Source organism: Lutra lutra, chromosome 10 (genome assembly GCF_902655055.1).
Source record: "Lutra lutra chromosome 10, mLutLut1.2, whole genome shotgun sequence".
NCBI lineage: Eukaryota > Metazoa > Chordata > Mammalia > Carnivora > Mustelidae > Lutra > Lutra lutra.
The window spans coordinates 18,375,922-18,403,806 of record NC_062287.1 but is presented as its reverse complement, the minus strand read 5'-3'; the positions used below and the strand labels follow the sequence as shown (position 1 = coordinate 18,403,806).

The 27,885-nt window shown below is 42.7% G+C and overlaps 1 protein-coding gene across 2 annotated transcripts; it reads right to left on the bottom strand.

Annotated features, from left to right (window-relative positions):
- Positions 1 to 27,873, bottom strand: CRTAM (cytotoxic and regulatory T cell molecule). Of its 2 annotated transcripts, none has more exons than XM_047693976.1 (10): positions 27,745 to 27,873; positions 20,117 to 20,263; positions 17,415 to 17,588; positions 15,193 to 15,336; positions 14,164 to 14,325; positions 10,192 to 10,272; positions 7,786 to 7,869; positions 5,871 to 6,017; positions 3,780 to 3,866; positions 1 to 2,034 (listed from the first exon to the last, which is right to left on the bottom strand). In XM_047693976.1, exons 1-10 carry the CDS (start codon positions 27,788 to 27,790, stop codon positions 1,904 to 1,906), a joined length of 1,203 nt encoding a protein of 400 aa, XP_047549932.1. In that variant the 5' UTR covers positions 27,791 to 27,873; the 3' UTR covers positions 1 to 1,903. The 2 variants fall into 2 exon arrangements, with proteins under 2 accessions (XP_047549932.1, XP_047549933.1); XM_047693977.1 differs by having other exon boundaries at positions 17,415 to 17,567.
- Between the last annotated feature and the right edge of the window lie 12 nt (positions 27,874 to 27,885).

The following is a 27,885-nucleotide window of genomic DNA, read 5'->3' as shown; positions in this document are numbered from 1 at the left end:
TATGACTTTTTGACTCTCCCCAAACGTAATTACCAATAGCCCTACTATGGCCCGGAAGCCTTACTGATAACACAACCCATTGGTCAACACATATTGTGTATATGCGTGTTCTAGGTGGTATATACCGTCCCCTTACAATAAAGCTGGGGAAAAGCCGATATTATTAAGAGAATCAAAAGGAGGAGAAAATACATTTACAGTACTGTACATATATTTATTGAAAAAACAATCCACCTGCAGGGAGGCTGGGCCAGGACAGAGGTGGTGGCAGTGACGGCCTGGCCCCTGGATGGTGGTGTTTTGCAGCCTGGTGGCCCGGTGGGCCATGGGCAATGACAGCAACCTGGGAGTGCAGAACAGCTGTCCCCCTCTACCTGGAGGGGCAGCAGTGCCCGTGGTGATAGATACCACATCTGAGCCCGCCAGCCTCCTGATGGCAACGGGGTCAGGGTGCTGCATGGGGAGGGGTTCGTGCCCTACCTGGGAGGGACCCCAGACCTGTGGCCACCCTAGCACCGGCAGGGAACCCAGCTCATGGAGGGCTTGGAGGGGAGGGATCCGGGGTTTCGGGGGGATGCTGAGGGCCTCCGTGGGTCGTCCGGGGTACTCTCAGGGCAGAAGGTGTGACCTTTATACCAGTTGCCTTCAATTTGGAGACTGGGGCGGGCCATTGTAAAGAAATACCCTGTGGCCTTTGCTGTCGACTCTTACAAACAAAACCTGTGTATAAGTGGACTCGGCAGCTCAAACCCATGTTGTTCAAGGGTCAAGTATATGCACACTTTGTGATATATTCCCTAGCTCTGTCTACTAAGATGACTTGAGGCCAGTGATACCCCAAAAGCAATGTACACACATAGCTCCTGGGTTTTGGCTTCTAAATGTCATTTTCCACTAAAAGAAACCAGGGATCCTTGGAGAAATGGCTCATTACAGGGCTGGGTAGGAAGAGGAGCCTGGAATATTTTGTACCAGAAAGGAAGAAAGTGCTCAAAGGTTAAGGATAAGAAGGACACAAAAAGCCTGTTTCTGCCACTTGATCACCCCATTAGCGAGAGATTAGTAACAGATTATAACCCAACGAGTGAGCTGAGATAGTAACAGATTGTAAAACATTGAATAACAGGATACTGTGAGTCCATACAGATATAAATAAAGGAGTAACTTGGAAGTTTGATGAGGAACAGGAGATCTGCGTGTTTTTAAAGCATCTCTGCACAAAATACTCTTACAAAGGAGGAAAGAGGAACTTCGCAGTGGGGAAGACTGGTGACAGCCCCTTAATCAAGGGATCAAAGTGAACATCAACGAAGGGGTAAATAAAACCCAAAGGGGTAACCAAAACATCAGTTCTGTGACAGTCCCGTCAGAGTTTTGTAACCTGAATCTAATCACGAAGAAACGATCAGACAAAGGCCAACTGTAGGACAGTTTACAAAATCACTAAGTTGCAATCTTCAAGGCTCTCCCAATGTCATGAATATGCAGGAAAAGACTGAGGAACAGTTCCAGACTGATAGACTAAAATTAAACGTGTGATTCTCAACTGGACCTCCTTCTCCCTTCAGGGTAGGATGTTCCCTGATCTCCAAGGCTTTGGAGAATATTCCTGCTCTGAAGTAGTGTCAGGCATAATGGTTCTTCTCTTTTCTTTTCTCTCTTCTTTTCTTTTCTTCTCTTTTTTCCTTTCTTTTTTCTTTTTTAAACTATGAAGCTTTTGTGTCCATGGTCCAGTCCTCATTTCATGGCTCTGAACCCAGAGCAGATCTCTATAGGAGGACACTGTCTTGCATCACACTCAAAGTTTATTTTTCATGTGACAGTAATTATGCACCTTCCCATAGGCTGCTCCACTGTGATGATGCGGTCGCCCCCAAAATCATATTTTCTATTGCAGGGAGCACTACACAATGGTCTCTGGTATATGAGTGGGCTCTTCTTTCGATTTTGAATTTTGTGCATTTTCCTTCCTCTTTGTTTTTGCTTCTGAGTACAACTGTGTGATGTAGTTCATGTAGCTCTTAGAGTGGAAACCTGAGAGAAAAATGTGTCAAAGATGACCATTTCTTTTGAATAACACTGCATCCATTTTTTGAGACACTTGGCATGTGGTATTTTTGGGTTCATTAGGCTAATGGCTTAAAAAAATCAAATCTGAAATTCATGCATATCATAAATGGCCTGAATGCATTGTTATAGGCTGATTTTTTAAGTCTTCTTACATAAATATACTAATAAACCTGAAATAAAATATATAGACATTTCTGCTATAAAAAATCTGGGGGGGGGGAACTCTGCATTGTATTTAGCAAATTTCATACTAAAAGTAGTAGGACTTATGGGAAACATAGGGTTGGGGCAGACTACTCAGAGCCCAGGTAACTCTATACACAGAGGCAGGAGACAGCTCCAGAGGATGTCTTTTAAGTGAGTAAAAACAGGGAAGTTGAGATGCTGGGCTGGAGGGAGCTCAGGGAAGGAGGCCGGAAGTGCAGGTTGGGGCCCAGCCCAGGAGGAAGTTCCACCTCCCACAGTCCGTGGCCAGCCCCTGGGGATGGACCTTCCTGGGAAGGGAAGCTTGAGCAAAGGTAGCCCTTTTCAACTTTCTTAAAGTTGAGATGCAAAGGCTTTCTGCCTTTTCAGCAGCTGAGTGAAGGGCTTTTCTTTTCCTTCTAAAAGTTATCGTTCTACACTCACTGTTTTGGTTCCTCTCGCTTAAGAAAACTGGCATAAGAAATAATCCAACTAACACATCATACTGACAAAATTCTCCTACTTGCCATTTGAGGACAAGAACACTGATGTTCTAGAAACATGTGCAATGCAACAGACTCTCTGTGCCTCGCACACACTTCCCACTTTCCCCTCCCACCCCCAGTTCTCACGATCTGCCCTCTTGTTCCCGTCCCAGCTAGTACAGTGAATCTTTCCATTTCACACCTTACTAGGTCAAAACAAAAGAAAAGGGCAGAGGTGTTGCGATGGGCCAGCTTCCTATAAAACCTCAGTGAAACCAGTAGAAACTCGAAGCCAAGCTCTTCTGCATCGCTTGCAACTCTCAGTGGGTGGTGTAAGTTACTTTGCAATGGAGGAGCCAAAATGGCTGAAGGAAAGGTAGAAGGTCCTTGCTTTCCTGTAGTACCAGCTGTGCTCTGCTAGATCTTTGTCAAGAAAGCACACATACACACGCGCGCGCGCACACAGTCTCCTTTAGAAACCCTTCCCTTCACTTTCTTTACATACTTTGCTTGAGAAACTACCACGGAGTCATTTCAAAGACCCAAAACATGTTTGTCTGACTCAGTTAATCCTTGTGTTCATTTAGTCAACACAAATATATCAACCCCTCCCTTTGCTTCAGGCCCTGTGTTAGAATCGGGGGACATAACATAGATAAACCCCGCTACTCACCACCTGAGGAGGACTGTGGTAGCTAAAACGATACATCAGAAATGACCAGATGGTATGGGGTGTGGAAAATGCTGGATGGTTAAGATGTAGGAAAGATACCCAGAGCACAAGAGGGACATATACTCCCAGGATGTGCCTTTGTGTGGCAGTGAGAACTCAGGGGTAGCTTCCCACAGGGACATGTCTGCAGCCATAGGAACTTAAGGATCGCTACTTCTTATTTTTGGAAGATGCTCCTATGTTCTACAAGATGATTTTAGTTGATGGACTTTCTAGTACTAAAATCAGAATGATTTTTGCCCTTCCCCTTAAAGGCAACAAATTAATGAACCTCATTTTTCAAATCGGAGGTCATGTTATTGACTTACCTTGGCACTTTTTCTCTTGGGATGATGTTTCTTCATTATTTGACCTTGATTTGTAACTTTCTAGAGTGTGTTCTGAGATTTCGTTTTCTGCAAGAAAAACAAGATTATTAATTTCGGGTGCCCCAGACATCCCCTATATGTACAAATGTACAGTTGAATAGCACGATCCCTCTGTCTACACAGCAGTGGACTCACTACTCCTCCTCCCATGCCTCATGTTCTCATTCATTCTGAGAATTGTTTTTGTTTTGTGCTCCGATTCCTACAGGCACCGCGCTAGGCTGTGTAAGAGTTCCAGAAATCAGATGACCTCAGATTAGAATCAAGTATTGTTCTTTGGGACGGAACCATTCCTGTGGCCCTTAAAAGAGCTTATGGGGCTGAAGCATTAATGGGAGATCTTGAAACAATACCATGGCATTTGCCTATTGTGTAGGTACAGCTGAAAAGCCGGACACTGTTTCTACGTCTCTTTATGATGAAATTTAGTCCAGCTGAATATTTGGAGAGAATGTCATCAAACTAGGAGAAGTTGTATTTTTAACAGGGCGAGAGCCATTCAAAGGGGTAGTATTTTGCCTTGGGCCATACTGAGTTCTCTGCTACTGGAGGTGTTGGAGCCGTATGTGGCTAAGGCAACAATGTTGGCAACTAGAATGCGAACCACACGTGTAATTCTAAGTTTTCTAGTGGCCATGCTCCGAGGGCAAAAAGAAGCAGGTGAAATTAATTTAATAATACATTTCATTTACCTAATAGATCCAATATATTATTATTAGACGTACTGTATTCGTGTGTGTGCGTGTGTGTGTGTGTGTGTGGTATGTATGTATGTGTATTGAGCTTTCGAAGTTGGGTGTGTGTCTTATCCTTTCAGCCCCTCTCAAAAGCGACTGGCCACATTTCAAGGGCTCAAGAGCCACATTGTGGCCACTGCATGGGCCAGCACAGGTCTGAATAATCACTCAGAATTAAGGAGGGGATTTAATCCTGGTCCACACAGATGGAATGCATTGAGTGGACGATTATTCTGGATAACTTCTAAGGTCCCTTCCAGCTCTGGTATGTGTTGAATCTATGCATTTAATATATATTAAATAATAATAAATAATACTATATATTAAATATTTATTAAATAATAATAATATATATTAAAAATCTATGCATTTAGTATATATTAAATAATAAATAATATAAATTAAATAATTAAAAAATGAATCTATGCAGTTAATATATATTAATATATGTAATTTATGTAGCATGGAAGGTACCCTATTAAAATGCATAGATTCAACACATACCAGATCTGGAAGGGATAGATATGCATAGATAACATATATAATATATTATATATTATATTAATATAATAATAAATCAATAAATTAATTAAATAATATATTAATATAATATTAATATAGACTATATTATATTAATATTCTATATTAATATTACATTAATATATTATTATATTATATATATTATTCTTTGCAAGAATGTATTCATTCACACATATATATATAGTGTCTGATGATAATTTCTTAATCGGAAAGCTTGGGAAACGTTACTCACATAGTATGGTTGATGGAGGCTGAATACATTCTTGCAAAGTAAGAACAGAACCAAGACAGTCTATATCCCCCCTTTGACTGGCCATCCCTAGAATGTGAACTCCTTGTGGGGCGGGGTTCCAGAAATCAGATGACCTCAGGGGGGGCTGGTCTCTCCTGTTGACAGACGTATCACCCCCGTGCCTGGCACAGCGCCTGGCACGCCAGAGGGGCTTGGTGAATGCTTTCTGGATGAGTGAATGAGTTTTCTACTGGGGATCCTTTGGTGACTAGAAGCTTTTATAACTTAATGTCAATTCTGGGAGCGACTCTGAAATCTCTGGGTTATATACTCTTTGATTAGAGCCCCTGGAGATTCACATCCTTATTTACTGCAAAACCAGCCAGTGCTTATTTGAACAACAGCACGTATCAAACAGGCTGTGCGGCATCGGACAGAAAAGCTTTAGTTGCCAGAATGTCCTCTGTCCCTGCCCCGTGTCGCAGCGCCCCTGAGCGCCTCGTGGGGTCCTCTGCCTCTCACCTCTCTTCCACACCACGTGTGCTTTCCGGAGCTTCATTATGAAGAGCTGGACGATGATGAAGAGTATGAAGATGAGGAAGGACACAAGGGTGAGCAGCAGGATGCCGTTTTTCCTCCGCATCACCCCCACGTACTGAAGACTGGCTTCTATATGGGAAACAAAAGGAATTTAGACAGTTCAAGGTTGGTTGGTTTTCATCACTGCAGGGTTTGCACAATTCTTTCAAAGTGTAGTGTCAGCTGATAGGCGACTCGGGTAAAAAGACAGAGAGCTTTACCCTGAAATGAAAGAGATTCATATTATTTATTCTCCGAAAACAAGGCGACAGGCGCACGAATAAAGCAATTCTGTGAGGTGATTTGAAAAATGCTCTTAAGTTACACAGATTTCAAAGCCGTGATGTTTCGTTTCTAGAGAAAATATGCAAGAATATTGACTTAGATTATAGTCAGGGGACTTAAATGAGCTATAAGGAATGATTCCTTAGCAAAATGTGGTTAAGCATAGGAGAGGTTGTTAAGGAGTGTGGAAAACTATGCAAATAAAATAAAATCCGTGAATGTTGGCTAGGTTAAATGTGGTCCTACATGAAGGGCTTTGGACATAAATTAGGTGAGGTCTTTAAGATCTTTCTAAACCTCACTTTCTGATTCTATGGGCTCTAGTTTTGCCCAGATGTCCTGACCCCCTCTCAGCCAACAAGTAGTTAAGGAGCACTAGCTAGTGTCGACATCGTGTTTGGGCTTCCTTAAGGCATGGTTCCTGTGCTTTTGGGGTAGTTCTCTCTCTATAGAAACAAATACATGAATCAACAGATGTCAGAAATCTGCCAAATTCTCGATCCCTAATGTCAACGGCATCATGTGCTCAGGGATTCAGAGGCTGGCGTGGTCCCTGAGTTAGGAAAGTTCTCAGTGAAGATCTTGGCCTTGAGAGAATGGTAAGGGGAGGCAAGATGAGCCCCTTTCTTTCTTCAGGGGCAGTTCAGGTCATCAAGGGCAGGGCAGTCAAAAAGGGATGATATTGTCAGAGAAAATTGTGTGTTCTTATTGGGACCTTAGAGACAAGACTGCAGAGACGGGATGGAGGCCGTTTGGTGGAGGCGTTGAGGCTCTTGCTCTGTGTGGTAAATGAGGGGAGCCACAGATGTTTTCTGAACAGAAGTGTGAAGAATGCAATGGGGTGTTTTGAACATAGTCCTAAAAATGGACCACAAGAGGAGAAACTGAAGTCCTAGAACTTTGTACAGGAGCTGATGAGGGTCTGGACCAACGGTGGCAGTGATGGTCTATAAGATTCCGGAAGAGGACACTCAAAAGTCCTTGGAGATGGACCGATTTTCTGTGTGTTTGTGTGTACACACATCCACAGGAATGGAGGATGACATCAAGGTTTGGGGACTCTGTGATCATCTGGGTGAGGTGATTTTGTGGGAAAAGGTGCTGTTTGTTTTTTAGTGATGTTAAGTTCGAGGAGATGGCAGAAAATCCAGCAACAGGGATGTAGAAGGTGGAATGAAACAGGGATTACTTCTCAAGAGAATGTTCTGGAAGTATAAATATGGAGCTTTCCTGCCTGGTGACAATAGGAACAACCTTGGGAATGGGTAAACTCATTGAGAATTAAGGGAAGAATCAAGGATAAAGAAGTCAAGTCAGAAGTGTATCCACATAAAAGAAGCCAGAGGAGGAAGGGAAATTCTCTGACGGATACATAGAAGGAGTGGTTAGCAAAAAGTCACAGACCCAGGCAGGATATGTCAAGGAAGCCAGGGAGGCAACTACGTCAAAGAACAAGGGACTGATTAACCAATAAAAAGGTCAAGAAAATGGGGACTGAAAAAGGCCATTGGATTTACTGATGAAGAGGTTAAAATGTCAAGTGTTTATTCTAAGTGCTGTGGGGGATGCTTACCAGTTGCCAAGGCAGGGTCTTCAGTGGGTCGTTCTTTCTCTTCCTTGTCACTCTCTGTTATACTGGAATCTTCCATTACTGCAACTAAGTCGAAAGAAATTAAGACATGAAATATACATGTGACGGTATATGAATAGTGTGTATATTTACACAGCCATCCCAAAGCAGCTTTGGAAACCAAATTAAGTTGTCCTTTTTACAAAAACCAAAACCAAACAAAACAACAAGACCATTTTTGAACTACTGACGTCTTCCAGAAATAGTTGCAAACGGCCCATTTTGCCTTGATGTTAACTGCATGCCAGCTCTAGGCTCAGCCCCAAACACAGCATTCCGCGGATTCCTCACCACAGCTCTGAACAGAGGCTTAGAGAAACTAAGTACATTGACGTCACGGAGCTAGTGAGTGATGGAGCCAACGTCGAAATTCAGAACGCAAAATGTAAACCACTGTTTTACACCTGCTTCCTGAATCAGGCTTCTTAGTGAGAAGGGCTTCAGATTAGCACCAGAGCAACGCCAGGATGCCAAAGATTGGGACCCCAAGCCTTGTGGCAAGAAAACATAACAGCCTGGGAAACAAACGTTTCTATATTGAAAAATAGGCTCCCTTATCCTTCAAACCTCTGCTTGCCTCCTCCCCTTAGAAGGGGCATGTACTGTGATGCTTTTGCTAGGCGAGAGAAGCCATAAAAACCAAAGACCGGGTTTTCTGGTTTTGTTGCTCATCCTCCCCCTTCTGCCCGCCACCCCCCCTGCCTTTTAGTCCATTGCACAGCGCCACTGTGTGGATCCCGCGGGGAATGAAACCACCCGTTCGGCTGGAAATGGGTGTGATTAACAGTAATAAAATCGTAGAAATTGAAAGCCGAAAGGAAATTTAGAAACCATATTAAATCTTATGTTCTATATGAAAAAGCAGAGCAGAAAATTGGGTTGTTTAGCGACACTGTCAGCCAATTTGAAGACAAGTAGATTCTAAACACGTTTACAAATATTGAATTATTAAAGCAAGTGAGATGGTGGCTCTACTTCAGACCATTTTCAATCTCCATTGCCCTTCAAAACACGGGCTGGTACATATTGTTTGTGTCGGTGTTTAAAAGCCCCGAGCACTTACTTTTAAATATTATTCCAGGTAAAAAATGTTTAAAAATGCAATCTGATACTCAGATCTATGGACATGATAATGATAGGAAAGCGCTTATTCCACTCAAGGAAATTCCTACAGACACACTGTTTGAAACAAAAAGAGGACATATAGGAGTTTATGCCCTTTTTGGACGAGGCTCTCTTGCTCAAAACCCCATAAGAAATGAAGGTATTCATATGTGTATTTATTCATTTAAACGGCATTTTCTGAGTATCTGCTAGTGCCAGATACTACGCCAAGTAAGATACAAAGATAAATATATGATTATTGCCCAGAGCTAACCATCCAGTGGGTTCACTGTCTAAAAAACTGGGATTATAATCCAGGCTTCGTATATTCTGCCTTGAGAGCTCAATCCTGTCATCCAAAACCTGTCTGAGTTCTTGACAACCAAGCAACTGAGGTGCTTTCAAAGGCGAGCTTGTTATTCTGTGGCCCAAAGTCCCACATCTCCACATCCTGCTTCTTTGCCCTTTGCTGAAGCCAAGTCTTTATTTTGTGTTTGCTGTGCTCTGGATGAGAAAACAAAGAAACGAGTCTCTCCATAAATGAATTCAACCTTGCCCTTTACCGTAGAGGAAATTCAAATATCACAGTTGTGCGTGCGTTTGTGTGTATGAAGCAAACCAGCACTGAACTTAAGAGGCATTAGTTACCCCAAGCCTATCCCACTAAGGGAACTCTGCTGGTGGTGTTCTCTGCCCCTCCAGGAAACCACTAAGCTAGAGCCAGTGCAGGGTGTCCTGCATTGCCTTATTAAAAGTTAAAATCGGGGCACCTGGGTGGCTCAGTGGGTTAACCTGCCTTTGGCTCAGGTCATGATCTCAGGGTCCCCACATTGGGCTCTCTGTTCAGCAGGGAGCCTGCTTCCCCCCCCAACGCTCCCCCCGCCTGCCTCTCTGCCTATTTGTGATCTCTCTCTCTCTCTCTGTCAAAAAAAAAGAAATCTGAAAAAGTTAAAATCAGGGGCGCCTGGATGGCTCAGTCAGTTAAGCATCCACCTCTCAATTTTGGCTCAGGTCACCATCTCGGGGTCCTGGGATGGAGCTCTGCATCAGGCTCCACGGTGGGCATGGAGCCTGCTTGTGACCCTACTACCTCTCCTTCTGCCCTTCCCCCTCCACCTCTTTCTCTCCCTCTCTTACAAAAAAAAAAAAAGTTAAAAAAAAATCTTAGAAATGAGAATTGGAAAAATGGCTCTTTCCAAGGAGGCTTTTTTTTTTTTTTTTAAATCTTAACAGGTTGACACTTACCAGTACTAGTGGGCTGCTGAGGGTCCTGTGAGGACGGGGAGCTTTTCTCCGGGGCATCTGAAGCCGTCTCGTGATCGGTAACTAAGAAAGGGGAAAAACAGAAATCTGCAACTATGGAGAGCAGTCTCACCCACATGGTGCTTGGGACAATAGGTTGGGGAATGGACACGGCTGCTACCTGCCTGGGAGGTTCTGCAGAGACCTCAGCACTATGCGCCCTGCAGCTCTTGCTCTGGTTTTTGAATCCATCCTGCTGCTAGCCCATCTGCTAGGCTGCCTGGCTGAGAAGTACAGCATGGGGGGCCACAGCGCTGTGTTTCACAGGAGTATGCTAAGGCGGTTTGCTGTCTCTGTCTCCATCTACCTGTTAGTCCTTCTGTCTGTCTGCCCGGTCCCCTAGCTCCCTCCTTATTTATTCGTTAGGTGGCCTTGGAGTCAGTCACAGACTGGGTTGAATTCTGATGTTGTTAACTTGTTTGTTACCAAGTGAGTTGTTTTTTTAAAAGATTTTATTTATTTGACAGAGATCACAAGTAGGCAGAGAGGCAGGTGGAGAGAGAGAGGGGGAAGCAGGCTCCGGGCTGAGCAGAGAGCCTGATGCAGGGCTCGATCCCAGGACCTGGAGATCATGACCCGAGCTGAAGGCAGAAGCTTAACCCACTGAGCCACCCAGGCGCCCCTGCCAAGTGAGTTTGAGCAAGATACCCAACCTCTTGAATGCTCAGTTTTTCCTTACCTGTAAAATGGAACTACTAACAGCATTTGCCTTTGGAGTGGGTTTTTTTGTTTGTTTGTTTGTTTTTTGCAAGAAATTTTAATGAGTTCGTTCATTCAACATGCTTAGCATAGGGCTTTGCTATTTATTAAGCACAATGGTTACAAATGTAATATTGTATAGTAGAACAATAGTTGGGGCGCTTGGATCGCTCAGTCAGTTGAGTGTCCAATTCTTGGTTTAGGCTCAGGGCATGATCTCAGGGTTGTGAGATCGAGCCCCATGTTGGACTCCATGCTGAGCATGGAGCCTGCCTAGAACTCTCTCCGTCTGCCCCTTCCCCCTTCTCTCTCTATAAAAAACAAAAGAAAACAATCAAAATAGTGTTTGGGTATATTTCCAGATACTCAGCTTAGTGTAGATTTGACCAATGAACAGACCTGCAACCAGGGAGTGTATAGAAAAGGTGCCTGAAATTTTATAAATATTGATACTGATATGTGACAGGTAATGTCTTTATGCAATCTGTGAGTGCTTCTCAGCTTTTTAATTTTTATTTTTTAAGAGATTTTACTTATTTGAGAGAGAGAAATAGAGCACAAGCCGGCTGAGGGGCAGAGGGAGAAGGAGAGGAGGTGGGGCTCGATCCCAGGACCCTAAGATCATGACCTGAGCTGAAGGCAGATGCTTAACCCACTGAGCCACCCAGGTGCCTCAAACCTAATCGTTTTCTATTAAACTCGATACTAAAGAGATTTCAGAATGCAAAACAGTGCAATTTTTCTAACATTTTGATGTTGCTAAAATAACAGTTATTTTTCCACAAAAAATGCCATTTCTGTTTATATGTAGTGGATTATTTCATAAATAAATATTTAAACTATTTTTTCAATTTTAATTTCTAATATGTAAATACTGACAGATACAATTCACATAACTAAAAATTCTTTGGGGTCCTCAGCTATTTGCAGGAGTGCAGAGGGGTCTCCAAATCTCTAAGTTTGAGCACTGTTGCTCAAGTTTTTTTTTTTTTTTTTTAATCCCACCTCCAGTTAAGTAATAGGAAATCAAGATTCCTCATTTGGAATACTAAACAATGAAGTAAATCATTTGGAAGAGGGTCTGATCCATTCCTGCTCTGTTCTCCTCTAAGCATCACACTTCCACAAGCATCGAAATATGGATTTTTCAACGGCAGACACTGCTCACGTCCCTGGATACGGTGCTTGCCCGATCTTCATTTTCCCAGGTCCTACCACACAGAGTATGGGAATGAAATGGGCCAGAATCCTTACTTGGAAATGTGTTTTAAAGCACCCTCAGCTAACCAAACTTTTTAAGCTCATTGGATGAACAAAATGTGTGTAGTATCTGTATGTCAACGTAGTTGCTTGCCGAAGGGTGAAAAGCCATAAACACATGGAAGCGGCCAAGAGCTGGTGTTGGAGCTGCTCTCTGAAGACTCAGTGGAGATTGGGCTGTGGGTGCTAAATAATCCACAGTTAGATCAGAAGCTAAAGTCAAGTCTTATCCTATTATTATTATTATTATTATTATCATTCTATTATCCTCCTGTTATTATTATCCTATTATTAGAAGCATTTTATGACTATGATTTTGAGTCCTTTGGAAGTATGGCCATAATGGAGAAGAAACTGATTTCCCCTCTGGAGTAATTTTTGTAGATGGACTGAATTGTAGCTGAAAAGTAAAAATACATACTTTTTCAATATCACTGATTCTTTTGTTGAAGAATCTGAATGTTAGGGGCTCCCGGGTGGCTCAGTTGGTTGAGCGTCCAACTCTTGGTTTCGGCTCAGGTTATGATTTCAGGGTCATGAGATCGAGCCCTGCTTTGGAATGCTCAGTGGGGAATCTGTTTGAGATTCTCTCTCTCCCCATGCTCTCTCTCTCTCAAATAAATAAATAAATCTTAAAGAAAAATAAAAGAATCTGAGGATCTTTCAGAAGCACCCCCCCCATGAGCTATGCTCCACTGCTAGCAGAGGCTGGACTGGAGGGGGACGAGTCATGGAGAGGCAGGACTGTGCGTCAGATTATGGTAGCAAGCCCAGTCTGTGGGGCCCCAGTCTTCTGGAGGCAGCTTCCTCAAGACTTGCTACTTTTGGTTTGATGAGAAAGTGACTGGTGGAAAGTACATGGTAGTGAGGGGGGAGCCGTTAGCCACAGCAGCAACCCCCACAGGGCTGTAGGGTGCTTCTCCCATGATGGCATTCTCCTTGACCAGTGCCTTGCCTTTCTCAACAAACGTATCCTCACCCAGCCGCTCCCTCCTTTGCTAGTGTGAGTGAATCCTTGCACTTGAGGAATTCTTTGTACATTGAGAAGTACCTTATAAAATAATGAAGGTCAGAGTCTTATTCATTACAGATGTGTGATTCATGGTACTTCTTATTAGATACTTCTTGGCTCAGGAAGTTCGCTAGCGGCGCCTGGGTGGCTCAGCTGGCTAAGTGTCTGACTCTTGATTTCAACTGCAATCATGATCTGAGGGTCATGGGATCGAGTCCTGCCTCAGGCTCCAAGCTGGGCTTAAAGCCTGCTTGAGAGTCTCTCTACCTCTCCACTGCCCCCTCACACTCTCTCCCCACCCCCCTCTCTCTCAAAAAAAGGTTTTCTGGAGCTTTAAAATTATTTTTTGTTTTTGATGAAGGAATCAGAGAACACATTCTGAAAATGCCTCTTTACCTTAACTATTTGATGTTTTATTAATATTTGTTCTGCCCAGAATATTAACACGGTTAAACTAAAACCTGCAGAACAGTTATAACAATATAAATCTAAAGAGGAATCATGGCTTAATTTGACTGTGTAAGTGTTTTATATTAACATAAAATAATACGGGCAAGTTTAGATTTATTTCAGTGTCTGTTATCTCCTTTTGGGTTGACTACAAAGATAAAGTATGTCTCAGATGACCTCCCTGAAAACGTGACTGCAATAAAACTACATAAGGCCAAGTCAGGCCAGCTGTCATTATCAAAATGCAAGCATGACGTCATTTGCATATGGCTCCCTGCAAGGCTTTCCGCACAACTGGGGTCCCGGATGTTGGAACAGGTGCTCTAGGATGCCCAGCTGGAGAAATTTCCATCATTAAAGGAATTTGCTGTTAAGGAGAGCTTTGTGGACAGTGATCTCACTCTGAAGAACTCTTCCCATTCCATTTAATTTCATTTGATATTGTAATATTAAGGTAAATTAAATGATTAAAGACAATCATTTGTTCTTCTTACCCAAGCCTTCAAATCGGAAAGGTGCTACCAGTTTTCCTCCTTGTAGGCCTTTGTGTTGGATCACGCAGTCCACTGTTGAGTTTCTGCTGTATCTGTGGACTCTGAGGATGCTGCTGCTGTTACATTTCTTCCTATCAGTTTCAAATTCATGGTGGGTCTCACCTATGGAGCAAATGAAGGCGGTGTAGGAGGTTATGGCTACTTAATACCATTGGGTGGGTTTGGTTCTCTCAGAGACCAATGGCTTTGACATCTTGGCGAACCTGTTAGACTTCTAAGTCATTCTAGGTTCGCTCAGCTGCCTTGTGCATGCTTGGCCCCAGTCCCAGAGGGAAGCAGGTGAAGGACAGTGGTTAGGTTTCTATTAACCTTCACTACTGGAAAATAAAATCCAAAGCTTATGGTGATGACACAGGGACAGACTGATGTTGTCAAACACAAAGACCCAAGACCTTACTCAAGGTGAATCGATCAGGCAAATGAAAGGTGAGGTCTTGTAATGATGTAGAATTGGTATTGGACGGAATCTCTGAGTGTGTAAAGTCCAATGTAACATACATTACGATGTAAAGAAACTCTAAACAGTTCCCAAACGTGACCATTAGTTATCCTTCCATCAACTGAACCCTGCTTTAATCTAATCAAAGTTTAGATTCTTTGGTACCATAATAATTTTGTTGAGGGCATGACATCGTAATGCACTTTTTCAGGAGGATCTTATCTGCCAGGATAATAACTATATCATACCTATATACGAAATTCTGTTGAATTTTAAGAAACCATAATATCCAATTTCAGGTGCCCACTTTCTTTTAAGTATAAACATCTAATCCTATTATTTCTGATAGGTTTTCAAGATGAAGGCACGGTATCGATAGGTTATAAAGATAATTTGTCCAGAAAAATCTGACGGATTGTTGAAAGCTATTGCCGCCGCTGACACCACCAGAGGGTGCCAGAGGATTTAAAAATTCCTTGGAAATTGCCGTAGGAAGGAAAACAAAGGAGGAAAGAGAACACTGTCCTTACCATTGAGCTCTATGTCATTCCCTATAATCCAGGTTATCTGCGGAGGGGGCTTACTTCTCACGGTGGAGCATTTAAGGGTAACGTGTTCTTTTCCGTCTTGTGTTCTGATAACTGAAGCTTCCAGGGTTGGTATGGAAGGTGTTGCTGGAAGAAAATTAATTTTTCTGTGCTCACTGAGCTGGTCTGCGTATCCCAGTAAAGCACGGAGTCTAATAGTCTATAGGGATCATGGTAGTGTATGGTCTAAATAATGGGCATTTTTTTTTTTTTTACTTGATCTTTCCCAGAATACAGTTAAAGGGCTTTTATGTACTTGTAAACCTACCTTGGCTCTAGTCCATATTGCTTGTCACCCAGTGTGTGATTAGTCCCTGGAAATTCCCAGTGTCACAACAGTAATTTTTACATTTGCTATTTGACTGTGTTTGGGAGAACACTAGTCTAGTTACACTGGTTACCAGTTATTGTAAGAACCCTTGTGTGTCCCTCCATATCTTGGTGGGTCAGTTTCCTTGTCTATGTCACGAAGGAATTGGTTTATAAGTGTCGGTTCAATTCTAGACTGGCATGAGTGTATGACTCACCTCAAAGTGAGTGAGTTCTATCCCCTCCTAATATTAAAGATGCATTTCTCTTATCGAGGGCCCAGTTGTCCTTTTTTTCATACTCCTGTCTTGGAAATAGAGTTGGCCCTTGAACAATGTGGGGATTAGGTGCGCTGACACTTCTCCTGACCGCACAGTTGAAAATCCATGCATAACTTTGAGTCCCCCCAAACTCAACTAAGAGCCTACTGTTGATGGGAAGCCTTAGTGATAACACAGTTGATGAACACCTGTTTTCTATGTTTTATGTATTCTACACTCTGTTCTTCCAAGAAAGTCATCTAGAGAAAAGAAAATATTAAGAAAATCATAAGGAAGAGAAAAAACCTTTATAGTACCGGAATGTATTTATTTTAAAACTTTGCATATAAGGGGACCTGCACAATTCAAACCTGTGCGGTTCAAGGGTCAAAGTGCACTTTTTGGGTAGGCTACCTTCTTCCTCCTTCCCATGCACCTTCACACTTTGGTCCAGAACTGCACCCCAGCACGTTGATTGGCTCATTTATCTGCCATTGAGACATTGCAAAGTCAGCTGCAAGTAGATACTAGATGCATTAGACGTGGGCTGTACACATAAGGAAAAGATAAAGCCCTTTGAGGAGCTGACAGTCTGGTGATAGACTCAGTCCCTAAGCTGTTAGTTAAAAGATCATGCGGTAAGTGTAGTGGCAGAGGTATGTGGGGACTGGGAGAAGAGCCCAGAAGGACACACAGGCAGCGTGAGCCAGAGTGCTGTGGGCACTGGCCAGTAAGGTGGGCTGGGTCCCATTGGGTCTCAACCTGCCTCGGGAGCCTTCCCAGATACTTCGTTACTGTGCCTTTGCTTTATGGCAGGCACCATGCTACATTAATTCAACAGAAGAAGCCTAAGACATTCACTTGTGATTTGTGGAATTATGTCACTTAGAACTCTATATAAAGTGATGTGTATATATAATTGATCTGAATTAGAGATCAATAAAAAGTGATGTTTATAATTGATCTGTTCCGTCACAAAAAGCAGAAAAGTAAAGACAGTAAGGCTTACACTGAACACAGCGGACCGTCCAGAGAACGGAGCCAGCCCTGGGCAATCAGGAGACCAGTGCTTCCTGTCCACACCTCCCAACCCCATTCCCCACTGGAAGAGAGGACCTGGTTTTGGCAGAGGATGTGAGCCAGCTGTCCTGTGCAATTACATCTGAATTCACTCTATCTTAGCTTATGCTGTTGTTAGCTTCTACTTTATTTACAGGATTCTCTTCCTACCTTGACCCGTGTGCCAACTCCTTGTAGGCAGGGGCTACGCCCGATTCCTCTTTGATCCCCTGGAGCTTAGCACAGTGCCTGGTGCATAGTAGCAGCTTATCAAGGATTAATTCTCCTTTCTCTTACTTCCTTGGTCAAGAAACGGCATTGATACCAAAGACAGATTTCACAAAGTCACATTTTCATCTGGGGCTCGCGAGTCAAAATGCTCCTTTCTGTTTTCCTTTTGACAAAAGATGGTAGAGGTGCCCAAGAAAATGCTTTGCTCTAGGCAATATTACTAACTAGAATGTGAAGTTTAAGAATGGTCTGTCCCGTCCTAAGTCTGTCGTTCGTGTGCTGGGTTGCTGGCCATCAGGCACTTACCTAACACGATCACTTTTACTTCCTTTGTTCTCACGGAGTTGCTATAATGTAAACACTTGTACACGCCTTCATCTTGCAGGGTGACATTAAGCACGCTGATGGAAAGCTGATGGGTGGAGTGATGAAGAAGCTGGTATTTGGGATTTTTTAAAGCTGGACAAGAGGGAAAAAGAGCTGTTAGGAAGAAAGTGATCAGATGAATACAGTCTCTCAGTGGGTTGATTGTTCACAGGAATGGCTTTTAAATTTCACACTTTCGCAGAACAAATGTCACATCTCCGATTGAGCTGCCTTCCAAATTCTAGTGTTCCCAGTTGGATGCCTCTCAAAAGCTCGACATTCGTTTAGGAAATGAAATATTTTGATACTGGGATCTGCGAAATAAACCATTTGCTTTATTTGTGCATGTGGGAAATTAACACTATGCTGGTGAAGGGTTCGGGTTGAGGGGTGATTAATTTTTTTTTTCATTTTTTTGTACATTATGAAAAATTAGATTCACCCCATTAGAGTCACCTCCTTGAAATCTAATTGATTTGAGGTTGTCCTGTCACAATGGATGTAAAGAATGGAAAATTAACACGTGACTATCCATTTCTCCATTTGGGTGCTTTTTATTTTTAAAGATTTTGGTTTTAAGTTAATCTCCACACACGATGTGGAACTTGAACTCCTAACCCTGAGATCAAGAGTTGCATGCTCTACCTACTGAGCCAGCCAGGTGCTCCTTTTATTTTTAATTTTTTGAAATTTATTATTATTTGAAGTTTCCTGAAGATTATGGCAAGTGTTTGGGTTTGTTGTTGTTATTGTTGTGTTGTTTTTTGATTCTTTGTTGACCTGGGATTTCTATCTTAGGTCGTAGGTCCCTTAGCAAATCAGAGGCTCCTGAAATAAGTGGTTTTGCCTCCCTCTCTCTCTCTTTCTTTGGATTTGTAACATGAACAAGCATAACATAGTTAAACCTTGAATGGCTGACCAAGGAAGGTTGTTTCTCATCTGAAAGAATGGTTGTGTGTCCTGGGACACTGGCATTATCTGAGCTAGATTTCAGGCATTTTCAAGCTCACCACTATTGACTTTTGAGTCCTTAATTCTTCGTTGTGGGGGCTATCTTGTACACTATGTTTAGCAGCAATCCTCTCTACTCATTAGATGCTAGGACTGCCCCTCCGGTCCCACTTCCCCAGTTATAACAACACAAAAACTCTCTCCAGACATTGCCATATGTCCCCTGGAAGGCAAGAATGACCCTTGCTTGAGCATCACCGAGTTCAACCAAGGTTCTCTGTTGGCGGAATTTGAGAGTGCCCGTCTTCTCCCAGGTTACTAAAACCCAAACCAAACCAAGAGAAAACATTATTTAACAGGAATGATCTCTACTCAAACTGTTTCTCTCAGAACTTTCAACAATTAACATCTACTTTCTTTACTGGATTCTACTATTAATAGTTAATTTAGCTTGAAATATATGGTAAGTTTACATCAAACATAAAGATATTTAATAATGTTTCATAGCATGGGACACCTAGGTGGCTCAGTTGGTTGAGCTTCTGACTCTTGCTTTCCGCTCAGGTTGTGATCTCAGGGTCCTGGGATCGAGCCCCGTGCTGGGCTCCACGCTCAGTGCAGAGTCTGCTTGAGATTTCCTCCCTCTCTCTCTGTCTTTCCCGCTTATGCACCTCTCCCTCCCTCTCTCTCTCTCTCTAAAATAAATAAATCTTTAAAAAACTGTTTCATAGCATATCAAGTTTTTTAGAGGCTCTGCTTTTACAAGATAGAATGAAATTTGCTGTTTTGGAGACTTTTCCAAATATTTGGCCATTCAGAATATTACATGGAGGTATACAATGGTCTCTTTAGGAAGAGGAGGGGTTAGTAGAATCCTGCCCAAAGAGAGGAACTAAATAGACTTTTAAGAATCCCTTTCCTTAAGAACAAAACAAAACCATTGTGACTGTGTGGGGTGATGGATGTTAACTAGACCCCCTGTGGCAATTATTTTGCAGTATATACATAATATTAGATCATTGTATGCCTCATACTAACGTGGTGCTATGTGTTTATTATATGTCAATAAAACTGGCAGTGTTGGGGGTGGGGGATTCCCTTTCCACCTCAGGCATCTGGGACTCAACCTGTGTCTGTGAAAACAGGAATGGCGGCCCTCCCTTCCAAGGTAGTGCACCCTGTCTGCTCCTCAGTTGCTCAGTGATCTTGGTTTTGTGTTGAGACCAACAGGAGAAAAGGAGAGATCTGGAAGGGAGCTTTGTGATGGGGCTTTGAATCGCTCAGATGGGAAATGAGGCAGCTGGCTCCAGATGTGGGGTGACAGCGTGAGCTGCGGGAGGACAAAAGGCCTCAAGTCTGTCTGTGGCCTGACTGTCATTGGTGCTGTTGGCAGTTTCATGGCTGCTGAGAGGAAAAGAGTGACGTGGGGGTGAGGTGTGGGCATGGAAATGTGCTTTGTAACTTGAGCCCCCTTTACCAACCATTCTGGTGGGGTTTCCCTTTCAGACTTCCTGTCAGAAAAAGCAGCCATGTGTAAAGTAGTAGGTCTCTGGGTGTGATCCCCACGTAATAGTAGGGGGGCCAAGCCCACCGTGTGGGTGACTCATGATGGTTTCTATCCCACCAACTTGTCTGTCTGGAAAATCCCACAGGTTGAGGTCTGGTGGCGATTTTTTTTTTCTTTCACTTACCAGGATGCTCATTTAAAAAAATGGTGAACCCTGAGGGGGCCAGCCACTGCAGGAAGGTGGTCTTCCCCTGAGAAACAACACACTTCAGAATGAGCGTCTGGCCTTCCTCCACGGTGACTGTTTCTGTGTGGTTAGTCAGAAAGGCTTCTGCAGAGCAAGAGAATTGGGGACAGTCAGGCTGGCATAGGCCAAGACACACTCCCGAGCTGAGGCAGGGACTTATTCTCAACACAACCTCATTCATTCATTAGTCATTTATTCATTTATTATGTACTTTTTTTTTTTTTTTTTTTTGAGAGCGAGAGAGAGAGAGACTCAGGGGGAGAGGGGAAGAAGCAGAGGGAGAGGGAGAGAGATTCTTAAGCAGTGGACCCCAACATGGGGCTTGATCTCTCGACCCTGGATCATGACCTGAGCCAAAATCAAGGGTCAGATGCTTAACCGAATGAGTCACCCAAGTGCCTCTCATTATATACTTCTTAGAGAAATAAAACATAAATCAATACAAAGGAACAAGTACTTTACGTAGGGGCAGTGAGATGCCTCCTGAAGGAGGTCTGAATGAAGGGGTGGGATTTTGATAGGAAAGAAGGAAAATGTTGAACAGTATCTATTAGGCACTTGCTCTCTCCTATGCCAGGAACTCTGCCAGGCCACATTCACCTGTATTTAATTTAACTTTTGAACTAACCCTATAAAGAAAGAATGATGTTGTTGGTTCTCTAGATGAGGAAATAGAGGCTGAAGGTAACACAGGTTGGGGTCTGTACCCATGTCTGTGTTCAGAGTCCATGGTCCTGTAACTAGGTCAGATTGTCCAAATGAGGAGACCCCAGAAACACTTGTTTCTGGCCTCAACCTTGAAACAAGTGACTTGTGGCTTTAAGTACAAGTTAGGTGTCTAGGATTCCAAGTGGTTTTTATGGGGAGTAGGTAAGCCCTACCTCAAAAGAGCTTCTACACCAGAGGAAGGATGTTCTAAGATCTCTTCCAGTTCAGTTGTCCATAGCAACACCTTCTCCAGGCAAACATGAGCATCTAATTTCCCCCAGGCACAACCCCCAGAGAATGATAAACAGTGGGTTGTTAGCAGCTGTAAATACAATCTCCCAAAAAGGAAGTGGATAAAAAAATAAAATAAATGGGCTTTATTGCTGATTTGGCACTTTTATTGCTATCTGCTATTTCTTCAAGTCTTAAGTTTAAAAAAAACCTCCCCCCCTGCCCCGAGGACTAGGCAATTCTTATCAATGAAAGTACGAAGCACTTCTATAAACAGAAGAATGCTGTGGGGTTATAAATTATGAATAGCAGATATAATGAGTTTCACTGTATCATCTTAAACCTTAAAAAAAGAGAGAGAGAGAGAAACAAGGATTTTATTTCCTTGTAATAAATTTCAAGCATTAGGAAAAGTGCTTTGGACTTTTTAGTTTGTTCCATTTCTAGGTCATTAATTTCAATCTTGCCTCTGGCAATAATAACCCAGAATTGTATTGTATTCTTATTGACTTTCACGGGAAAAAAGTTTGCTGGAGTTCTGATGGAAAAATACCCAAATCATCAGCCAATACTAATGAACAATGAAGAGTCCATAAAAAGATACTGTGTTTTCATAAGAGCATTGAAGCATAAGCCCAGAATTCTGCTTGGGTCGGGTCATTTGGAAGTATTTTCATCTATAAAATCAACCCGTAACTGAGTAGCAAAGATAATATTAGTGGAGATGCTTTCAAATGACAATGGATTTTCTTCTAAGGCTAAGGAGCTTCCGAGCCAAAAAATTGAATCTAGAACCATCTACCTTCCATTACTTCCATAGTCATTCCCATCTTGATTCTTGCTTTTTACTTTCTCCTTCTTGTGCGTTATCCTGCTTCCCACAGATCGAAGTTTCTAGAGGGCAGAGACTATTTTCTACTTCTCTAAAATTCATTCCTTATAGAAAGTATCACAGTGTGAGCTTGAAAAGTAATGGTTTAGTGCCAGCTCTCATGATGGCAGCATAAAGCAGGCGATGGACAGGCATCTTTGGTCTCCTGTTGTTAATAAGAATACTGAGAGACAGGAGGGAAGTTACTATGTTGAATCAATGACAGAATAAAGACCACTGTCAAAGCAACATGCCCTAATTTCATCCCTCAGGCCAGAAGTTGATACTAAAAAGTTTTGTCCATGTCCTTACCTTTGGCAAAGCCATTGTCTAGACAGGAAGCCCACATCTGGGGAAGGGGGAGTGTCGGGATTTATCTGCAGATTGTTTATGAATAAATGTCTTCCATTTTAAAGATGCCTTTTTCTTGGGATATGTGCTTTTGAATTAAATTTTTTTTTAAAGATTTTATTTATTTGTCAGAGAGAGAGGGGGAGAGAGAGCAAGCAAAGGCAGACAGAATGGCAGGCAGAGGCAGAGGGAGAAGCAGGCTCCCTGATGAGCAAGGAGCCCGATGTGGGACTCGATCCCAGGACGTTGGGATCATGACCTGAGCCGAAGGCAGCTGCTTAACCAACTGAGCCACCCTGGCGTCCCTTGAATTAAATTTTTATTTGATTCTTATAGTGTTTAAGAAATTGTAATGACATATAAGGTGGCTTTTTAGCAGAAGCTAAAGAATCGTATCTCCTGGGACGCCTGGGTGGCTCAGTGGGCTAAAGCCTCTGCCTTTGGCTCAGGTTATGATTTCAGGATCCTGGGATCGAGCCCCGCATCAGGCTCTCTGCTCAGCGGGGAACCTGCTTCCCTTCCTCTCTCTCTGTCTGCCTCTCTGCCTACTTGTGATCTGTCAAATAAATTTAAAAAAAAATCGTATTTCCTAAGATCAGTGTTTGCTTCTGTTGTTGGGAACTGAGTCCCAGGCTACTGAGCACAGCTACAAAAGCCTGGGTTTCCCATGGAAAGGGCTGTGTTCGAGGCATAGAATGATTGTTGTATCCTCTACTCTGTTCCAAGCCTCGCCTTTAGCTTTACAGGCTGATTTCTCTTTCAGTTAGCATGTAGACCCCGTGTTTGATTGAGAGACAGGAAATCATTGTAGAAAGGAAGAATAGCCCCAGAGAGAAGCCACAGACAGGCTGCTTCAGCTGTGAGCGCTCCCAGATACCGTTCGGTGTGTCGAGCTCTGCTAAACATTGGAAGAAGATCCCTGTACCTGTGCTTTGATGGTACGTCTTCCAAGGGGGAAGTTCTCCAGGATTCTCTCATTGCTGTTGCAAACTAAACCGGAACTCCTCTTTTATATATATGTTTTTTGCATCTAAGTTTGGAGTCCAACTTTCACCTTCTTTGTCAGAGGGAGGGGTGTGGGTTACCTTCTTTGCTCACCACTTCCTCCCCTGCAGGCTCTAAAAACATATCCCTATGCACCCCTCGACTTTCCCGTGTAGCTCCTGAGTGCGGTGTGCCTACTTCCTAGGCTCCCCAGCTGGGCTTCAGAGCTCCAGTCTGTCTGTTGGCCCTCTGTGGCTCCTCAGAGGCCAAGTGTGCAAAGCAGGGCAGGGAATAGCCGTGGAGTTTCTCCTGGGAGGTCCCCCCTTACTGCTGGTGGATCTTGTTTACTGAGTGGGTTACGGACTTCTGACTAGTTTCATCCATCCATGCGAGGCCATGTGTTCTGAGGCTGCTGGTTGACTCTGGGGCTATGGATTGTCACCGGTTTATAGATAGAAGTAGAACCTGTGACCTTCATGATCTCCACCCCCAACCTCATGGCAGTGGCTTCACCCCGAAGCACGTGTGACCGACCCTCAGTCAAAAGGGCAAGCAGCAGTCCCAACCTCCCGCCAAAGCATACATAGATGAAACCTGGGCAGTTCTTACGATTTCCTTGTTTTCCCCAAGATTTTCAGAGTCGCAGTGTCTGATCTCTCCTCTACTAGAGGCTATCATGGTAGACTGAAGAAAGAGTAAAATGTTCCTTTTTTTTCCCCCTTACCTTAGTATCCCAATGATTGCATCCAATAAATTAAATAACTCCAGAACAGAGCGAGTCTATCCCGCAGGGACCCCAAACTTGTCAGATCCCATCAGAACGCATCATCTCTAGTGTCCCCCTAGGCTCCACACACACCTGGCACAGAGAGACCACCCACTCCGTTCCTCTGTTTGCTCATATCTAAAGTGATTATCAGCCGCGGCCAGGTCCAGGCTCAAGAAGACACTTGGTCTTTGTCCATGCTGTTCTATTGACCTGGATACCTTTTTTTTTTTTTTAAAGAGGGGGAGGGGCAGAGGGAGAAGGAGAAGAGAGACAGAATTTTAAGGAGGCTCCATGCCCAGTGAGGAGCCCAAAGTGGGGCCTGATGCTGGGCTCGATACAGAGCTCCATCTCCTGACCCCGAGATCATGACCTGAGCTGAAATCGAATGTCAGATACTTAACTGACTGAGCCACCCAGGCACCACTGCCAGGTTAGCTTTCTTATCTCCTCTAAGACTCAACTCAAATTATACCACTGCCTAACAGTCTTTAGCCTTCTTCTTCCCCACAATGACCTGCCCTTTCCTCCAGCTCCCTGAAGGAACTTCTATTACAGCACTTAGCCCAGTGCTTTACATTCGGTTACAAGTATCTCTGTGTGGAGATAGCAAACTTCTCATAGAGAAGTCATTTGGTGTTCACTCATTTTTACAGTCCCAGGACTTCACACAAAGTAAGTTTTATTTTATTTAATTTTTTTCAAATAAGATTTAAGTATTGGGCGCCTTGGTGTCTCAGTCAGTTGGGTGTCTGCCTTAGACTCAGATCGTGATCTCAGGGTCCTGGGATCGAGCCCTGCATCGGGCTCCCTGCTCAGCAGTAGTAGGTTTCTCCCTCTCCCTTCCCCCCACTTGTCTTGTTTTCTTTCTTTCATGCTCTCTCTCTTTCTCAAATACAATCTTAAAAAAAAAAAAGATTTTAAAGTATTAGTTGAATTAATGGCTAAAATGTGGACATTTATATATCCAGTAATAAACAGTGTAACAGGATTCCAATTCAGCTCTGTTATTGTTATGTTGCATAAGAAAGACATGAGCTAAGTTGAAATCAGGATGATTGTCTCAAATCAGAGCCCTATTTACATGACTGTTATGAGGTAGTAGACAAATGCTTCCATTTAGATCATTATAAAAAAGGCTTGTTGTTGTTGTTGCTGTTATTGTTATTATTATTATTATTTAGATAAACTCAACAGAGAAAATTAGAAGGGTGAAGATGAATCTGGCTTTGTCAAAATTATTTCCAGTATGGCTTTCAAGAAGGCATCTCAGAATGTCAACAAACATGGGACTTTTTCATGGTTAAAAACAACAAACATAGGCAAAAGGATTATCAACAGAACCTTAAATTTGCAACTGCTCTTCGTTTCCTGCATCCTACCCTGCCCTGAAGACCAGGATAGAAGGTTCAAACTGGTGGGTTTTCATCATCCACAATATAGCTGAATGGGATTAATTTTGAAAAATTGTTCATTCTTATTGTATTTTACCCATCCTAGAGGCTATTTAGGTGGATAGTGACCTTGAAAAGAGATTACGGAATTTTTTGGTCCATAGTTCTTGGCAACCTTAGAAGTTGCATGGGAGAAGGTATAGCGATCTTCCCATGATTCATAGCTACAAACAGCTGACAATGGATAGTGTTGCCAAAATTGATTCGCTGCCTTTTTGCTAACAAGAAAGCAATATGGTCAGCTCCCTCCTCTTTGGGACTCTGACAGGCCCAAGCAAGGTTAGGTCAGAGGGGACAATGTGTGCCCAATGCCACTGAGCCTAGATGCCTTCTGGGTGAGTTTACGGTTTGGGATTTTCAATAGCATATCTTCCAAATTGTATAAATCAGTGGCTTTCAAACTTGTGATCTACATTAAGAAACACTTTCTATCCCAACCTTGTAGAAAGACGGACAGACACACACACACACACACACACACACACACACACACACACACAGTAAATGCTTCATGAGATAATTCTTATTTATATGCTGTGCAGGCTGATTTACTAGCTGTAAAAATGTGGGTGGGTTATCTAACTTCTTTTAAACTCCATTTTCTCATGTAATTTGGGGTAGGGATATTAATACCTCAGTATCTGTGCTAGGATGAAATGTAATTAATATAAAATGCCCACCCCTTACATGGTACAATAAATATATTTTTCTCCTCCCTTTATAAATAGTATTTGAATAATTTATATTTTAAAGAGTTGTTTTAGGTTTTGCCTTAAGACATGATTATTATTGTTTTTCTTTAAAAACTTTTTTTGTGAGATATTTTTAGGAGGCAACAACTTGAATCCTCAAGAAGTGAAAGTCAGTGAAGGGCTTTAAACTTTGGAAGAATTGAGAACATTCTAATTTTGGCTCTCTGAATGTACTTTTCCTGAATGTATGAGCTGTACTTTAAGCCACTTATTGAAGAAACTAATATTATTTATTACCAAATACTGAATTCATAGGACGTGCCTCAGAGTATAAGAACAAAAGAAGAAAGCACTTAATCTGAGTGTACAAAATTGGGAATTGAAATACTACATAAAATAGGAAATCTAGTTTTTTAAAACGGGATAATTCAGCTGCAGTTCTATGGCGAATGTAGCTTTAGGATTGGTGCATTCCCTGAAAGCTAACTGTAATTCAGTTCAATATTTGGAAACACACACAGGCAGCAAGCAATACGTTTTGGCATAGCTTCTTTTGTAAGAATTCGGTACAAGTTGCAATCAGAGATTTAGAGACTCCTACACCCTGTCCCCCCTTTTGACCTGTGCTAAAGAGGTAACAGCGTCTCTAATTTTCATCATGCTACATTCAAATTCAGGAAGCATCAAAAGTCAGATTTGAAAATGCTAATCCAATGTAAAGTATCACAGACTCAAAAACTAAGCAGGCATTTTCCATGGGGCTCATTATTATCTCTGAGCTAATGAAAAGTTGTAGAGCACTTCGTCATCCTCAAAGTGCTTTCCCATTTTGAAATTTGATCCCTTTAAAAATCCAGGGAGTTTGTTGAACGTAATTAATCATCTCTCCATGTTAAGTTCAGACATTGAGTTTTTAGAGAATTTGAATTACCTGGCTAAGGCTTATACAGCAAGGAAGCTTTTAAAATCGCATTGTGGGTGCACCTGGTGGCTCAGTGGGTTAAGCCTCTGCCTTCGGCTCAGGTCATGATCTCAGAGTCCTGGGATCGAGTCCCACGTCGGGCTCTCTGCTCAGCAGGGAGCCTGCTTCCCCCCGCCTCTCTCTGCCTGCCTGCCTACTTGTGATCTCTGTCAAATAAATAAATAAAATCTTTAAAAAAATAAAATAAAATCCCACTGTGATGCTTGTCCACCTTGCATACACTTAAGAGACAGAGCCCAATAAGCTTGTGACATTTTGCCATAACATAGATGCCACAGAGACACAGGTTACAGTGACCCTTTCTATACTTACTAGTATTGAACACTAATCGAACCATTGAACGAGAGATTAAATAAAGCAGGAGCACCCCTCCATGTGTGATTGGGGTGTAGCTTGGAAAGTAATCACATACACACCTGGGTTCTCCTCCGTCGTGGGTCCTCTGTGAATGCAACTGACTGACAGGTAGATTTGGTACAATACCAGGTCAGCTGAGTCTCATAAGAAATGAGCCCAAAGTCCTTACCTTGTAAGGGGAACCAGGCCAGCAAGCTGCAAAATCTCCACCACATGTTGTGCTGAGCTGTTGTCACACTTTGTCAACTTCCTCTAGATTCTGAAATAAAGGGAGCAGAGTGGTTTCTTTTGAAGGGGGAGAGGCAGCAGC

Coding starts and splice junctions, on each gene's coding strand:
- CRTAM (XM_047693976.1), bottom strand. CDS start 27,790: ATGTGGTGGAGATTTTGCAGCTTGCTGGCCTGGTTCCCCTTACAAG. Junction 15,337..17,414: donor AGTAAAAGTGATCGTGTTAG/GTAAGTGCCTGA, acceptor ATTTTCTTCCAG/CAACACCTTCCATACCAACC. Junction 6,018..7,785: donor AGACCCTGCCTTGGCAACTG/GTAAGCATCCCC, acceptor TTTCCCATATAG/AAGCCAGTCTTCAGTACGTG.